This window comes from Pelodiscus sinensis, chromosome 3 (genome assembly GCF_049634645.1).
Source record: "Pelodiscus sinensis isolate JC-2024 chromosome 3, ASM4963464v1, whole genome shotgun sequence".
Lineage (NCBI taxonomy): Eukaryota > Metazoa > Chordata > Testudines > Trionychidae > Pelodiscus > Pelodiscus sinensis.
Window position 1 is genome coordinate 100846262 of NC_134713.1, and position 18379 is coordinate 100864640.

At 39.0% G+C, this 18379-nt stretch overlaps 1 protein-coding gene across 2 annotated transcripts in view; it reads left to right on the forward strand.

Moving 5' to 3' along the window:
* The window catches only part of VTA1 (vesicle trafficking 1), a 77005-nt gene extending 60127 nt beyond the window's left edge, over positions 1-16878 (forward strand). For both annotated transcript variants that reach the window (XM_075924313.1, XM_075924314.1), the window contains exons 7-8: positions 5098-5178; positions 15614-16878. In XM_075924313.1, coding sequence (XP_075780428.1) covers positions 5098-5178; positions 15614-15759 — 227 coding nt within the window. In that variant the 3' untranslated portion in view covers positions 15760-16878. The remainder of the gene's footprint in view (positions 1-5097; positions 5179-15613) is intronic.
* The last annotated feature ends 1501 nt before the right edge of the window (positions 16879-18379 follow it).

Consider the following 18379-nt stretch of genomic DNA (forward strand, 5'->3'; position numbering starts at 1 on the left):
AATCACATAGGGTTATAGCTGTCCTGGTCCATCAAGGACAAGGGCTTGTTTAGGAATATGCTTTTTTTTCTTCCCTTGCTCATTCTCTACAATCAGTTTGCCAGTCCTTGGTAACAAGTCAGTGTTAGTTACTTTATCCCACCGTATTCCTCTGCATCTTTACCAGTATTGAAAAAGCCCCTCTTACCATCCCAGTTCTTGCTTCCATCTCCTTATGGAATTGGTCATTAACACTCATTCTGTATCCAAGATACACAGTCTAGTTCAGGGTCTAGTTCAGTCTTTTTTGGGTCGGGGCTCACTGATGTGACCCCCGACTGAGAAGGAGAAAGACACTCCCCACACTCCCTTCACACACCAGAATTTTAAGGGGCTCCAGACTAGTAGATTTTGTGTGCTCCTACCCCACAGAGGGATAGCAGGAGGGCTGGAGCACCAATGTGGACTCCCCAGTGCTGGAGGGAGAGCCCCAAGCCTCAAGGGCTGGATCCCCCAGGCCTTAGGTTCCCCATCCCCAGTCTAGCTAATTATTCCATATTCTTGTCTATCAATAATACATGCACCTTTATTACTGACCATTATTCAATGATCATGACTTTTGTTTTTTTTTACTTATCCTTTATCTAATTTTAGCAGCCTCACATTTGACATTGAGACTCTTTTTCATAGCATCATCATTTGTGTCCAAGAGAACAATGTCATCTTTGAAGTTTTCCTGTAATACACGTAACGTCTATATCTTCCTTTAATGTTGCTCTTGGCATCATGTTGTTTTTCACAGAACAGAAATGATGAGGTGATAAAATGCAACCCTACTGCACTCCAGTAATGATAGCAAACCATTCTCTTCACATTCTGTCCATTTTGAACCTTCATATATTATCTTGACCTTTCTTCCTAGGAAGTCTATATTGTCACAAAGTTGTCCATAGTAACTCTATGAATGTATTAGAGGGGTAGCCGTGTTAGTCGTAATGTGCATAAACAATGAGAAGTCCTGTGGCAACTTATAGACTAACAGATTTATTGGAGCATGAGCTTTGGTGGGCAAAGACCCACTTCATGAGATAAAAGAAAGCTTATGCTCCAATAAATCTGTTAGTCTATAAGGTGCCACAGGACTTCTATGAATGTAGTCGAAAGCTTTCGTTAAATATACAAAGTTCAAGATTAATCTTCTGTGGTAAGTGAACCCCTGCTCAGTTAGACATTTCATAGAAGCATAGAACACTAGAAATGGAAGGGACCTCGAGAGGTCATTGAGTCCAGGACCCAGTACCGTATAGATCATCCCTGATCTAACCTGCTCTTAACTGTCTCCAGAGATGGAGATTCCACAACCTCCATAGGCAACTTATTCCAATGTTTAACCACTCTAACAGGAAGTTTTTCCTAATGTCCAACCTAAACCACCCTTGCTGCAATTTAAGCCCATTGCTGCTTGTCCTATCCTCAGAGGCCAAGGACAACAATTTTTCTCTCTTCCTTGTGACACACTTTTAGATATCTGAAAACCGGTATCATGCCTTCTCAGTCTTCTCCTTTCTAGACTAAATAAGCCCAGTTATTTCAGTCTTTCTTCATAGGCCGTTTTCTCTAGACCTTTAATCACTCTTGTTGCTCTTCTATGGACCTTCTCCAATTTCTCCACATCTTTCTTGAAATGTGGTGCCCAGAACTGGACACACTACTCCAATTGAGGCCTAATTAGCACAGAGTAGAGTGGCAAAATGACTTCTCGTGTCTTGCTCGCAACACTCCTGTTAATGCATCCCAGAATCATGTTTGCTTTTTTTGCAACAGCAGCATACGGTTGGCTCATATTTAGCTTGTGGTCCACTATAACCCCTAGATCCCTTCCTAGACAGTCGCTTCTCAGTCTGCTGTATGTGTGAAACTGATTGTTCCTTCCTAAGTGGAGTACTTTTGCATTTGTCCTTATTAAACTTCATCCTATTTACCTCAGACCATTTCTCCAGTTTGACCAGGTCATTTTGAATTATGACCCTATCCTCCAAAGCAGTTTCCACTCCTCCCAGTTTCATCTGATGGTAAAGAAGTAGTTCACACACTATCTTTTTGGTCTAAGGCTTGACTGCTTGTTATGCATATTTTTTATCTATGACCTTTCTGATTTTGTTCTGTAACATTCTTTCTCCCAAACTATATTACAAAGATTACTACCACATACTCATTAGCTTTAAGCATTTCAGCAGTATTCTTATCTTAGCAAGTACTTTTGTCATTTTTAGCTGATTAATATCTTTCTCTTTCTGTTTCTGAATTTTCTAGCAGTGAAATATTTAATTATTCACCTTCTTCACGTCCATCAATACAAATTGTAGTCTCTGGTTGGTATAGTAGTTCATTAAAGTGTTGTTACCATTGTTCCTTTTGTTCTGCTTCCATTAGCAATCTTCCATCTTTTTTATTTTATCATTTTAATGTAGCTTAGGAGCTATGTTAACAATTGCTTATACGTCTGAAAGAGTTATCTAGTGTCATCTTTAACCAATGCCCCCCTCAATCTCACACACACACACACACATACCTACCCCTTTCTGGTATAACTTCTTTGTTTCTTTATCTTCCTGTACATGAACCCTTTGCAGAATGCATTTTTCTTTCTGCTTGTGACACCCATGCTTACCTCCCTTTTTTTAAAGACTTTTCTTTCCTCTTTTGTTTTCCATGCACGTAGCTGTATCCACTTTTCTGTCGTTGATCCTCTTGGTCCAAATGAAATTATTGCATCTTACCAGCAGACATCTCTAAAGAAAGCCCATTTTTCCTCTGTACCATCATTTGTCACCTGCAGCTTTTCTAATTAATTGGAGAGGTCGATTTTTAACTCCCTCCTGATTCCCAGGTCAGACAGTTTCTTTACATCAAATACTATCTCTCTTTAGGGGTTTTTTTCAGCTTTTTTTCTAACTGTTCCAATGACAAGGTAGTGGTTACTTTCTATGTCAACATTTGTAAAAGATCTTGAACCCTGCAGTGATTTTTCTCTACCATCTTTTAGGCAGCATAATCCAGTTGTTTCTCAGCAATTTCGTCATTTGACTTCCATGTTAGTTTGTATTCCCTGAGACAATGGAAGAGTGTTCCCACAAATGGCACAAATTATACATGCTTTATATCTAAATTTATCTTGCCCCAGAGCAAGAAATTTATGAAATGTTTGTATCCAACATGGTCATTACCAACTTGGGCGTTTATGTTCCTCATAACCAGAACTACATCATTAGCATAAACCTTGATTTAGTAAGTCTCACAGCTTATTACAAAATATTCCCTTTGCTTGTTCATCACGGTCATTGGTAACCGTGTAACATTGGGTAGTAGGTAGTTAGCATGATTTGTAACAAAATATCTTATAACTCGTGAGTCGACTGGTTCCCATTTTTTTTTTAAAGCTTGTGGTTGCTTTTTGGTTGAGGAGTATTCCAACTCTTCCTTCGGGAATATCACTAATAGAGTACTGTGATACGATCTGAATAGAGTATTCCACATTCAGTCCATCTTATTGCTCGTACCAGGATTACTAATATTGGACCAGGTCTGAATGACTACTTGACTCAGTTTTCCAGTGCCCCACGTAGTTCTCACATTCCAGCACATAATTTTAGATTTTGTTTTAGCTATTTGGATCTCTCATTTCTGGTGATGAATTCCTTCAGACATTTTATCTACTACCATCATACCTCAGTTTGACCTCAGTGATTCGAAAAGGTCATGGGCTCCTTCAACTTGGCTAACTGAGGTGGACACTCTTTTTTTCATCTGAGTTTTTCTATAGCTACACCTTTTTTACATGGACAGGTAGTTGGTCTGACTCTCAATCATAGGTTCATGACTTCTTATCCATTCTATTCAGAGCAGCCTATACCAAACATATGGGGTTCCCTGATTCACTATCTGAGGGACACAACTGGTAATTTAGGATGCCCCAGGTAAATGACATGGTTGTATGGTAACAAGAGATTGTCTACATGTATGGGAGGAAGTTGGGTTCATGTAGAACTACCTTTATCTCGGAGAGCTGAGAAAGACGTGATAGAAAAATGCTGTCTCTCTCACTGAGTGCACAAGACACTGGAGTGAAAATTGTATTTTCAAAGGAGCACAGTCACATATTTTAAAAAAGTTCACTTTCATGATGTCACCATCATGTGGAACAACTTTTCTATATCTCATCATGGCTTAACTCTTCTTTTTCAGATGAAATTATAATGTCTTTGAAAATAAACAAACGTTGTTTTTGTTCTCTTCTCCCCTGCTTTCTCCTAGTTCCTTGTACTAATTTTGTTTTAAAACTTAAATATGGTAACCAACTTATTCTCATTAGACCTTTTTTCACACCAACTTCTCCATACTTGTGAATGTTAGTGTGACGGCGCTTCGGGATTCCCCGATCCTGCACACTCGTAACACCCAGAACAGACTCCACCAGCCAGTAGAATAGAGAAGGTTTATTTCTTCTCCAGGATACAGCATAGCACAACACAGGTGTGATGTGGTTACAGGAGTCAGGGCCAGGGTGTCTCAGACCCCTTGGGTTAGGGGATCCATCGCCCCCTCAGCACTCAGCTTAGTCTGTTCCCTTCATGTTTCCCAGCCAGAAACTGCCTCACTCCCAGACCCTGCCCCCCAACCAGGTGGCCGTCTCAACCTCCTTTCCTTTGTCTCTCCCTCTGGGAAAAGACTTGTTATCTGCTCAAGCTGGGACTAGGTGTCTGGTCCAATACACATGTGGGTGAGTCAGTGGGAATTGCACATCACAGCGCAGGGAATCCCGGGTTTCAGAGCAGACAGCACCCCTACTATGTCACAGTTAGTTGTGTGAAATTCTTGATGTAAGTCTTTATGAAGGGTGCTATACAGAGATATTAAAACTTTTATAGCCAATAAATTATTTTTAAAAGTAGATTAGGAGAATTTCAGAAATATTTATACATTTTCCTTCCATCTCATTATTTACATTAAAGGCCCATTTTGGATTATTAACACAGTAATGTAAACAAATCAATTTGCTTTTTAAATCTATAATTAAAATAACATTGTGTAATTTCACATTGTTTCACTGATTTGCAGGTGAAACAAGTAATACCATTCAACCCGCTCCACAGAATATCCCAGTTGTAGATCCTTCTCTTTATAAAGCTCAATCGTCAGGTAAGGTGCTGGCTTGTATGTTTTTCCTTACGACTTGCTTTGACAACAAATAGTTTGAGGAAAAAGCCATAAAATTTCAGTAATGCTGACAATTTACTAATAAAGAGTATTGCTCTTTGGGGCTTGGACTGTCTTTCTGCATTTGTAAATATCTAGCACATTATGAATGTTACTTACATGGAAATGGTTTTATAACTGTTATTAATATGCTGAGATATAAGCTATTTGGCTATTACTTAAATTTCGTAGCTAACCAAAGCATGATCTGTACTTAGAATCTTGTTTTCTGAAAAGCCCAGGTGTGCAGAAAGTAGATTTACGTGATTAGATAGGCAATGTCATAGAAACAAAACTAGAAGGGACCTCGAGAGGTCAGCAGGTCCAGTCCCTTGCATTCATAGCAGGACCAAGAACCATCTGACCATCCCTAACAGGTGTTCGTCTAACCTGCTCTTAAAAATATTCAGTGATGGAGATTCCACAGTCTCCCTAGGCAGTATATTCCAGTGCTTAACCACCCCAACCTAAACCTCCTTTGCTGCAATTTGAGCCCCTTGCTTCTTGTCCTGTCATCAGAGATTAAAGAGAATAATTTTTCTACTTCCTCCGTATAACAACATTTTAGGTACTTGATAGCTATTATATTGTCCCCTCTCAATCTTCTCTTTTCCAGACTAAACCTAATTTTTAAAATTTTCCTTATAAATCATGTTTTCCTTTAATCATTGGACCTTCTCCAATTTCTCCACATCTTTCCTGAAATATGGCATCCAGAACTGGATACAATACTTCAGTTGAGGTCTAATCAATACAGAGTGGAGCAGAAAAAATACTTCAAGAGTCTTGTTTTCAATACTCCTGGTGGATACATCCCAGAATGATGTTTGCTTTTTTTGCAAGTGTCACACTATTGACACACATTTAGCTTGTTCACTATGACCACTAGATCCATTTCTGCAGTACTCCTTTCTAGACAGTTAATTCTCATTTTGTATATGAGAAACTGATCATTCCTTCCTACATGGAGTACTTTGCATTTACCCTTAATGAATTTCATCCTATTTACTTCAGATCAATTCTCCAGTTTGTCCCAATCATTTTGAATTCTAATCCTCTCCTACAAAGCAATTGCAGTCTCTCCCAGTTTGCTATAATCCACAAAATACTCTTCCTCTGATTTGGTATTGAACTATTACAGTGATAGACTCTGTGCTACTATTTTTCAAATGAAATTTAAAAGCATCCAGTTCAGTAAAAATGATGAGTCTGGTGATGTTGCTAAATTCCGTGTTTACTAATCACTGGACATTCTACCTAAGATGGCTCCTACAAGGTCAGTGTAAAGTTGTTGTTCACTTCCTTCCTAAAATAATAACATAACAATAACAGTAATAAATAATTAATAATAATAATAGTGTTTCTGTAGTATCTCAGCTGTAGAATACCTGCCAGAGGCAGCATACGTGATTTGTAGGTAATCCCTGTATCAAATGAGGTAACTTAATATGATGTCTAATGATGCTGCCTGCCTGTTATTACCCATCACTTAAAATTTGCTTTGAATCCAAAATATGTTTTCTTATATAGTGCTGCTGTCTGTGATATTATATTAGAATACATTGCCACAGTATTTCTCTGTTCATAATCTCATTTTTCTCTCATACATATCAATTAACCTTAGCAAAAAAACCATAATTAGAGAAAGGTGGTGTCTGACCAAAAGCCAGAATCCTCCTAAATTCTAATCCTAGCACTGACACGCCACTGAACAAGTCCATTAACTTTTCTGCCAGAGTACTTCCATGTACAAAAGTGAGGTATAGTAAGAAAGGTTATGTTGCCATTTCTGTGTGGTTAGTATAATTTTATTAAACTTGGGGAAATATAATTTTGATATTGTAATTCTATCAAGAAAGAACTAATTAAAGGTTCTGTGGTACATTAATAATTTAAAATACATTGTTCTATGGGATATTAAAAGAATACTTTGCAGTCTGCTCTTTGAGTATAATTAGACTTGGAAGGATTTGATTTTTGTAGGCAAATGTCAGGAAATATCAATAGAGAAATTGAAAAAATATTTCCATCAATAAGAATCAAAATGTACAAGTAAGCAAAGTTTAAAAAAAAATGCTGCTTGGGAACTTATTATAGTTTGATTTAAGGATGGATACTTTGTATGTTTTGATGTAATGTTGATCATTTTTGTTTTAGCTATATTCCAACATCATGGCCATGTAGACGAGGCTCCTGCCTCAGCTCACTCTACATAATTGCATAAGCAGAGCAGGTGGTGCACACACAGCCCACAGGGAACTGCAACCCAGCCCTCAAGGAACCAGACTTAGCCTTTGCCTTCACTTGGCCTCTCTGCTTCCCTTAGTCTACCTTTATAATTCACACTCTGACAAAGTGACCTCCCACAAACAAGCAAATGTTAATGAACATTATGATGGCAGCAAATGCAAATATCATGAGTATGACTATTTACAGATGGGTGAGAATCAGTCTTGTTCACTTGCGTTGTAATACGCTAAAAAGGAAACAAAAAAGGGAGGAGAAGTCAGGAGGGTTAGATGTGAAGTGAAATGAAATGAAGTGAAGAGATGGGAAGGTAGGAGGAGGAGAGGGCTGGCAGAGTTTATCAGAACAAAGCAAAATTGCTTTGGTTACTTCTGTGCCCCCAGCTGGAGTGTCTGTGTGGATCCTCCCATAGTTTGGAGGGAAGGAGTGTCAGTGTCTTAAGTTATGGCTATGTAATATAACAGGTAATCTGAAGCATTGCTGAGAGGGTCAAATCAGGGCAAATTGCTTAGAACCAGGGCTACTTACTGCCCAAGACAGGGTTCTCCTCTATAAGGCACCAAACCAGTCTCACACAGCACTCCAGCTGCCAATCCTAGCCAGCAAGAAGTTGCACAAGCAAATCCCTCTAGACCAGTGTTTCTTAAACTTTTTAAGACCAAGGAACACCAAACAATTTTTTTTATAGGGAACACCAAGGATTTTTTTTTGTTGGGGGGGGAGGGGGGGAGGCTTAATCCTTCGAGGGCAGCCATTCCCCAGGGAAAAGTTGTTGACCAAAAAAAGCCCCCAGAGAAAAGATATTGAGCAAAAGACAAACAAAAAAAAATAACAATTAAAAAAAAGTGAGACTTGTCCCTTTAAGGGTGGCCATTTTGATTTCTGTTCTCTCCGTGGCACACCGGTGTGCCGCAGAACACACTTTAAGAAACACTGCCCTAGACACTCCAGCTTTACCTGCGCCACAACCAGCACTCAACTTACACTGATGAGAGGTTATGAAAACCAGTCTCACCAACTCCAGACAGGTTCTCCCAATCCCAAAGGACCAGCCACAACCTCAGGTCAATTTATACCTCAGATCTTCTTCCAAAGGAGGATGCTGTGCCAGTCCTTTAGAATCTAAAATCTAAAGGTTTATTAATAAAAGAAAGAAAAGGTCAAGAGTAAGATTGTTAAAGAAAATCCATTATATACATCTATTGCCAAGTTCTTGATGTAGGCTCTTAGCAGAGATGTAACAAACTGCCAGCTTAAAAGTCTCTGTAGTACATCCTATGTTCCTTCCTGGCCTTCTGTCCTTAGCAAAGGTGCTTTTGAAGTGGAGAGCAAGAGTGAAGACAAGATGGAGGCACCCTCAGGATACTTTTATAATCTTGCCCATGTGGAGGGAAATCCATTGTTCTTTTAGCTGCTGGTACCTCCCAAAATGGAGCTGGTCATGACTACCAAACCAATTTATGACCTTTCTTGGTAAGGAACCATGGAATATCCAGGTGTGTCTTTCTCAGGCAAGGGGCTCTGTGCTCCTCAGGTATCGATTGGCAACCCTTAAGAGCCATTGTCCATGCAGCATTGAGCAACCACCCTTCACAATAGGTGGTCAATGCCTACTGCTGTCTCCCAGACTGAAAACATTTAAAACATAAATACAAAGCCCTTATTCATAACTTTACACACACAGATCGTACAAGCATATGAGTAGCCCAGACAAAGCCAGCATAGCATAAGTTTTCATTTGATACCTCGCATGGCCCACTTTGCACCGAATTTGGGGAACACTCACAATAGTGGGTGCAACAGTGATTTACTTACTCACATTAAAAACCAATAATGTGACAGGCTACAGTAGAGAATTTACAGTGGCACCAGTGAACCAGTGTAGCTGTGCCACTGTGAGCTGTATAATGTGGCTACTTGAAGCCGATGGAACCAAGCTCTCATCAGCATAATTACTCCAGCCCCCACAAGCAGCTATAGCTATATTGGTGAAAGGAGTTCTTCTGTCAACATATTTTTGTCCACACTAGCACTTAAATCATTGTAACTTTTGTCTCTTGGTGGGTGAGGGGGTTTCATACCTCAGAGACATAGTTATACGGACGTAAGTGCTAATGTAGACATAGCTTAGCGTTAACATCTAAAACTTCCGATTCCTATAGTCAAACATCATCAAACTGACTTAGTTTCTTGGTACAAATAAGCCAGAACTGTATACCACTTTTGTACATCATCTGCATGCATTAGTTTAGTCATTGTTTTTGTTAACCTGTGAATGAGTTAGTGAAGTGTTATGTGACATTTTATATAAACTGTGTATGCTCCAATAAACTGCTTTTGCCAGTGGTATAATGTAATGAAGCCACCTATACCTTCCTGTTGTACAAGTGATCATATTTGAAATTAATAATTATTTTGGTTTTTCTTATGCAACATAAAAATAATTACATGTATAAGATAGCTAAATAAATGTATACATCTGGGAACAAAGAATGTAGGCTAAATGTACATGAGGGGGGAATACCAAGAAGGAAAAACTTAGGGGGTGGAGGGAAGAATAGAGCATTGTGATGGATCATGAACTGAACATGAGATTCTAGTGAGACACTGTGGCAAAATGGATAATGGAATTCTTGGATGCATAAATTGAAATTGCAAGAAAGAGTAAAGAGATTACTTTGACACTATTTTTACTGCTGCTGCAATACTGCTTCCAGTCCTGGTGCTCACAATTCAAGAAGCATGCTGATAAATTGGAGAGAAGAGGCACAAGTTAGGTTGAAGTATTAGGCTATGTCTAGACTGCAGGCTTCTTTCGGAAGAAGCCTTTTTCAGAAGAGAACTTCTGAGAAAACTTCTTCTGAAAGAGAGCATCCATGCTGCAAAAGTGCATTGAAAAAGCGATCTGCTGTTTCGAAAGAGAGCGTCCAGACTGAATGGACGCGTGTAAGCTGTGATTGCTACGGACAGAATGGCTAGCAGGGTACCTGTGCTTTTTCCTCATTCCTCTTCTTTCCAAAGAACTCCCTTTTCCCCGTGCACACACGCCTTTTTGCGAAAGAGCTCTTTCACAAAAAGGCTGCTGCTTCATAGAATGAGGATTACCAATGCCAGGAAAAAACTCTCTGTTCTCTTGATTATCTTGCAGAAGAACGCAATTGCAGTGTGGACATTACTCAAGTTTTGTCAGGAAATTGCCATTTTTTCCCCAATAAAACTGTAGTGTAGACATACCCTTAGTGAGCACTGTCTATTTAGCTTAACAAAAAGGAGGTTAAGGAGTGACTTGATTGTAGTCTATGGGAAACCTACTCAGGAACAAATGGGATCTCTCTGATCTTATATAACGTGATCCAGTGGCTGGAAGTTGAATCTAGACAATTCAGACTGGAAATAGGATATACATATTTTTCCATTGGAATAGTTCACCAAGAGTCATGGTGGTTTCTTTATTACCGGCAATTTTTAAATCACAAGATCTGATGGGTTTGTTCTTGTTTTTTAAAAACATGGTCTAAGAATTATTTTGGAAAGGTTCTATGGTCTGTGTTATCCAGGAAATCAGGCTAGATGATCACAGTGGTTTCATCAGGTCTTGTAATCTATGAATCTATATTAATTCAAATGATATAAGTAAAAACATTGTCTAGTTACATTTTTAATATCTTAACTTTCTTTTTAATAGGAAAAGATATGTTCACTCCTTTCCAGTAATTGGAATCTTTGAACCATAAATATTGATTGTACATTTAAAGAATGGTGAAAGCACTGCTAACACATACTAATCATTTTAATTACAGTCCCCACTTTCATTTTCTGTAGGATACATCTAAGACCTTGTCTATGTACACCATGCACAGGTTTCATTAAAACTCCGGTTTTAAACCAGTTTACTTAAACTTGTCCAGGCTTGTGAATAGCCATAAAAATTAAATAATATATCGGTGTTTTTCTTTCTTACTATGTGATTTTCTTATCCCTCCTCAAAATGCCCTTCAGTTTCTGTATCATGTTCATAATTGCTGAGTTAAAAGAATCCAGTGACTAGTGGAAGTCAGCTTTGGATTGGAAATGACTATCACATTTCAGAAATGAATATAACTACTACACTAATATTATTTTTGGATTAACACAGAGTCTGGTTTGTTTCAGGATTGGAACATCACAGCTTTTCCCATGTCTCAATATTTTTTGAGGGGCCTTTACATTTTATATAGGTTGAAATTAGTTACTAAATGGACCAGCTATCTAAATGGCAGTTTTGAAATAACTGTAAATATTGAAGTTCTAGAATTCCACAGCGTTTCAAATAAATGAAATATCTTATGAAAATTACACTTGACTTTTTTCTATACTCTTTCTCCTTTGTGAGATGCTGACTTTCATAGGACCCAAGGCTGCTCATCACCTTGTAAGATGAGGCCCTTACTGGGTAAACTTTGGTATATAACTTAAAATTGCTAGAGCGTTTTCCTGGCATGTTGATATGCTGGTATCTGAAGGAGGCATCATAAAAAATAAAGCTTCCTGCCAAGAAAACATTAATAGAGCTGGTGCTGTAAAAATAAGATTAGATTTGCAAATTTAGGCTTTCTTCCAATAAATTACTTGAATACTGGAATGATGCCTTGTCTGTTTTCTAAAGAATGATTTTCTAGTTTCTTTTGGCATTATAATATGAAACAAAAATGGTCTAGGGGAACTTGTTCTTTTAATTTTCAAATTTGTAACACACTGTGTGGTGGTATTCAGCCCAACTGGTTTGACTTAGTTAAATGTCACGTAAGCTATGAAATATGGCCAAATGTATACATACCGTGTATGTACGAGTACATTTTTTAAAAGGTGTAAACTGTGTCTAATGATTCACTAATAAGCCCTGAAGTATACTGCTGTCATATAGTAATCTTACAGGTTTGACAGGTACCAGATGCCAGAATATTCAACAGGTATTCTATCACAAGCTTTATAGTTTGAAGATGAAAGTAAGTGCAGGTGTGGAGTGTGTTTTCATTATGGATATAATTAAACCTCAAGAGCTTCTTTCCTGGTCATATGCTATTTGTTTTGAAAGGCTGATTGTTTCACTGACATGCATTTAACGGTAAATGTCAACGATACTAAATGTTTACGCATTGTACAACAGTAAAAACAAGAAGGAATCTGGTAGTACCTTAAAGATTAACAAGGGGCATGAGCTTTCATGAGATACAGCTCAATTCCTTAGATGCTTAAAATGCAAGAAAGGCAGGAATAGAGATGGGATGTAATATCAGTGCTAATTAAATCAGTGTGGATGTGGCTCATCTCCAACAGTGATGAGAATGTGAGAATACCTGAAGGGGAAGGGAAGTCCTCACTTACAGACAGTCCCCCATTCTGAAACAAATACCACCAACTTCACACCCCATAACAGAGAAACTATCCCAGGAAGCAATCTCTGCAACAAACACTGTTGTCTGTACATCCACCTTAGTGACATCATCACAGGACCTAACCACATTAGCTATACCAGTGATTTTCAAAGTGGGCCCTGAGCCTGCTGTAGGAAAGCTGCTAGCAGGCTTGCACCACTTTGTTTACCTAGAGAGTCCATAGCGAGGGAGTCTTGCAGCTCCTATTGGCTCCAATTCTTCACTTCCAGCTAGGGAGAGCTGTGGGAAGCAGCGTGGCTACAAACCCTTTAGGTAAACAAAGCAGCACAGGCCCATAGCCCACTTTCAGAAACACTGAGCTAATACTATTAAAGGCTCGTTCACCTGCACATATATCGTGCCAGCAATCCCCCTCTGCCATGTACTTTTGCCAAACCGGACTGTCTCTACTCAATCAAAAAAAAAACAAAAAACCCACCCTTCAAAAACAGACTGCAATGAAAAACTGCTGAAATGGAATTCATATGCAAATTTGACACTATCAGAATGGGTCTGGAAAGAGGCATGGAATAGTTCTCTCGTTACAATAAATAATTTCCCTTCAGGTATTCTCACCTTCTCATCATTGTTGGAGGTGAGCCACATCCACCCTGATTTAATTAGTACTGATATTACACTCCCATCTGTGTATCCCTGCCTTTTCACTTCAAGCATCTGAGGAAGTGAGTTCTCTCACGAAAGCTTATGTCCTAATAAATTTGCTACTTTTTACGGAGCCACCAAACTCCATGTTGTTTTTTTCTGAAACAGACTAACACAGCTACCTCTCTGAAACCTGTACAGCAGTAGTAATTATCATCTGGATTTGTCTATTATGTGGATGCTAATATTCCCAAAATAATCTTATTTTTATAACTTGTTTTGATTGGCTGATATGCATTGTCCATCTATATCAATGGTTCTCAAAGTGCAGTCTGCAAACAACTAGTGGTCCACGCCTTGAGCTCATTTTCTCGTCCCCTCCCCCATCAGACATCTTCCCCCCGCCCTGCTTCTGTGTTCACCATTGCTCCTGCACCCTCGCTCCTGGCCAGACTCTGCACCTTCCCTTGCTCTTGCACCCTTCCTTGTGGCCAAACACCCTCCTTTCTGGCCAGACACCCAGCCTGCTCTTGCATTCTCCCCCATTCCTGCGCCTCCTCCCCTTTCCCCCCCAGCCAGGTACCCTACTCCAACCCCCCTCTGGCAGCACAGGTACACACTGTCCAGAGGCTTTCCCCACTGCTCCCATTGGCTGGCCTGTGGGAGCAGTAGGAAGCTGTGTTTGGGAGCAACAGGGGTGCAAAGCCAAGAAAGCAACCCCTTCATGCCCAGACCCCCGCATTTCCCTGCTCCTGTACCTCCCCTCTGTCCAGACACCAACTCCCACCCAGCATCCATCATTGCTCCTGCAACCTCCTTCCTGGCCACACAATGCACCCTCCCTTACTCTTACATGAAGTAAATATTCATGTAATATCAACTACAAAGTTTGAGTTTCAGCCACATCTTTTTCTCTGAACAGAACTGTACAGGATAAAACTTATAACATATGTTTGTCTAGTATAAACTTTCAAATAATTAAGTTTACAATGTTTACTACAAGTTTAAGCAGATTTTCTATTACTAAATCCCTCTTGTACATGAAATGATGCTAAATAGACATGTTAAATTGGAAAATATTATGACTTGTTATAGCAGGCAGTATGGGAGCCCCGACCTAAATACATTCACATTAATTTCCAATGTAACCCATGTTTTATAAACAAAACATTTCTTGCAAATATGCCAGAGTATATCCTTAAGGGCCACCATGTTTCACCTTGAGTAGCATTGATAGCAGTGGGATTATTTAAAGATAAATTATTTAGTATGAGTACAGATTTCAGAATCTGGCCTTAAATTATTAGGGTTACATGAGCTTTAACTTTCATTGAATTGGTTAAGCCCTCTATGCAGTACATTTAAGCACATGCTTAACTTTAAGCACATCAAGGGGCTTTTCACATGCTCAAGTGTTCTGCTAAATCAAGGTTTATGTCTCCAACATTTCTTTGAAAAGTAGGACAGTATGTTTTTTGAGAAGTCTGTACAGCTCAATGTTTGGGTTTGTTACAAGACAACTTTTGGCTGGTGTTTCTCAAAAATAGGTGAATTAATAGAACAGTCTTGTTTTCTGTAATTACATAAAACTGAAAAAAATTGTGGCTGTGTTGATAGCCTGTTTGTCAAGAGGTAAAAGCAGAACTGACGTATTTGTGCAAATATCTCAATAGGCTATGTTTCTGTATTAGGAAAAATAACAGACGGGGAAGAGAGGCTTCAGCTGCGAGTGCTGAGAGTAAAGCAATCACACAATAAACACATAAACCTCTGTCCTTGTTTCATGAAGGTTGTAACATGATTACAGTTAACTTAGTATAGTTTGAAAGCTCTTCTGAGCTACCTCAGATAAAGGGCAGATCTTTCTCAAAGGTATTGGTTTACTTATAAAAAGCACTTGAGCACATAAATGTCCATGTTTGTAGGTCCACATATAGTATTAGAATGATACCAAAGAAAGTGGCAGTTATACATAAAAATGAGCTTAAAATAATGAACTATGACCGGAACTTCCTTTTATGCTCTGTCTGCTAATATAAATAGATTACTTCAAACATTTTAAGTTAAACATAATGCTTGATCAGATTTTTACTTTAATTATCCTGTTTTTGCAGGGGAAATCCGTTTGACCCCAGAAGACTTTGCCAGAGCTCAGAAATATTGCAAATATGCTGGTAGTGCTTTGCAGTATGAAGATGTGAGCACTGCTGTGGAGAATCTACAGAAGGCTCTCAAGTTACTGACTACAGGCAGAGAATGACATCTTTTATCCAACAGATTTGTGTCTTTTGCCTAAAGAACTAACTGTCCATTACTTTACCTTCTGCCTATCAGGAGAATGCAATTATATAAAAGCTCTCAATTCCATTGGCCATGACTATGAAATCTGTGTCTCAATATCCGATCCCTAATGTAACACTAACCAGCAGCCTCAGCCTGCTTGCATTTTCCACACAGTGGAACTGGAAATATATGAGCACAGTGATTTGATCAAGATACTGGATAATGTACTCCAAACACTGTTTAAGAGTTACAATTAATGCTACAATATTTTGGAAAAAGCAAAATAATGTGCTCTACTTGCACTGAATCTGAATTTATCACTGTTAATAAAAATTAAAAAGAAAAATGGCTTTAGGATTGCTGAAATTTAGATAGGCCATGAAATGATCTTAATGTACATCCAGAAAAGTCCTTTTAAAAAAATGCAACTTAAATATACAATTAAAGTGTTTTGATATTACTTGAGATCATATTAAAGGTGTGGGAAGTTTGAAGAGAAAAATACTGAGATTGCATTGATAAATTATTGTACTGGAACATTCAACTCCAAAATCTTTGGGCAAAAACATTTGGATGTCCCCCTACACACATTGCAAACTGCTAAATATTAGTTTTGGTAAATGATTCATACTCATTTTGCATGGACAATTTAAATTGTATATATTAAGGGTGGTTAAAAGAAGGTATTGGTGTTAACCAAAATTAAATCCAAAACCCACATCCTAACACTGTGAATTTTTAAGGACATTTGCATCTAGATTTAAGCTTCAGAGCTGCCCCATTTCTTTGACCAACAAACGTCCCCTCCACCAAATGCCTGGACTTGGATACCTGCATAGTCTCTATTTAGATCCAAACTCTGCAGCTCAGGTTCATCTCTAGTGTTAATGCGACAGAGCTGGTATTCTCCCTCGCCTGCTTTCTTTCTGGTGGAGACTTTGGAGATTTTAGAATTGATGAAAATATTTTGGAATTTGAACTCTGAACACTTTATAAGCTTTGTCATGGGGAATAATGGAACTATTGATTGTTAAAACTGCATCCATGCTGTATAAAAACAAATGAATAAAATGTTCTTAAATTATTATGACAACTTTATATTAGTACACTATAGAGTCTGCGGATTTGTATAATACATTTCTGAGTGGCTGTAGATTAGGGTTGGAAGACATCCCGGGAAGTCATCTAGTCCAATCCCCTGCTTAAAGCAGGACCAACCCAAACAAAATAATTCCAGCAAGAGCTTTGTCAAACCTTGCTTTAAAAACCTTTAAGGATAGGGATTCTACCACCTCCCTTAAAATACTTATTTCAGTATTTTACCATCCTCCTGGTGAACTAATTTTTTCCCTAATATCCAACCAAAATCTCCCCCGCTGCTACTTACTACCATTGATGCTTTTTCTGTCATCTGCCACCACTACCATGTTCTTTGGAATCCCCTCCCCCTTTTCAGGTAGCTAATGGCTGCTATCAAATCCCCATCATTCTTCTGAAGAGTAAATAAACCCAGTTCCCTCAATCTCTGCTCATAAATGTGCCCCAGCCCCATAATCATTTTTATTGCCTCCGCTGGACTCTCCCCAATTTGTCCATATCCTTTCAGTAGTGGAGGGCATGAAATTGGATGCAGTACTCCATATGTGGCCTCACCAGTTCTGAAAGGAAGGGATTAGTCCCTTTCCTCAGCCTGTTGGCAATGCTCCTATTAATGCAGCCCAACATGCTATTAACCTTTTTGGCAGAGATGGCACACTGTTGACTCATATCCACCTTTTCTGCTACTGTAATTCCCAGGACCTTTACTGGACAATTGCTGCCTAGTCAGGTCTCCAGCCAGTATCAGTGCTTTGGAGTCTTCCATCTTAAGTGTAGGACTCTACATTTTTCCTCCTTGAACCTCATCTGATTTCTTTTGGCCCAATCCTCCCATTTACCTAGATCACTCTGTTCCGTATCACTATGCTCCTGCATATCTACCTTTCCCCCAGCTTAGTGTCAGCCACAAACTTGCAAATCAAGCCATCATCCTGATTTGTTAATGAAAATGTTGAACAAACTTAGTACCCGGACCGACTCCTGAGGTACTCTGCTTGATACCGGCTGCCAACTAGACATTGAGTCGTTGATTGCTATTTTTTGAGCCTGATGATCTAGCCAGCTTTCTAATCTCCTTATAGTCCACTCATCCAGGCCATACTTCTTTAACTTGCTGTCAAGAATACTGTGAGAGACCATATCCAGAGCTTTGCTAAAGTCAAGATTTATTACATCCACTAACCCAGTTTTCTCATCATAGAAGGGAATTAGGTTGGTCAGGTATGACTTGCCCTTGGTGAATCCAAGCTAACTGTTCCTGATCACCACCTTCTCCTCCATGAGTTTCGAAATAGATTCCTTGAGGACCTGCTCTGATTCCATGAGGGGCTGCATACAGCTGACTGGTCTGTAGTTCCAAGAATCCTCCTCCTCCCCTCCCCCCACCCCTTTTTTTTAAAGATGGGCTCTACATTTCCCTTTTTCCAATTCTCTGGGATGTCCCTCAGTTATCAAGAGTTTTCAAATATAATGGCCAGTGGCTCTGCAATCACATCAGC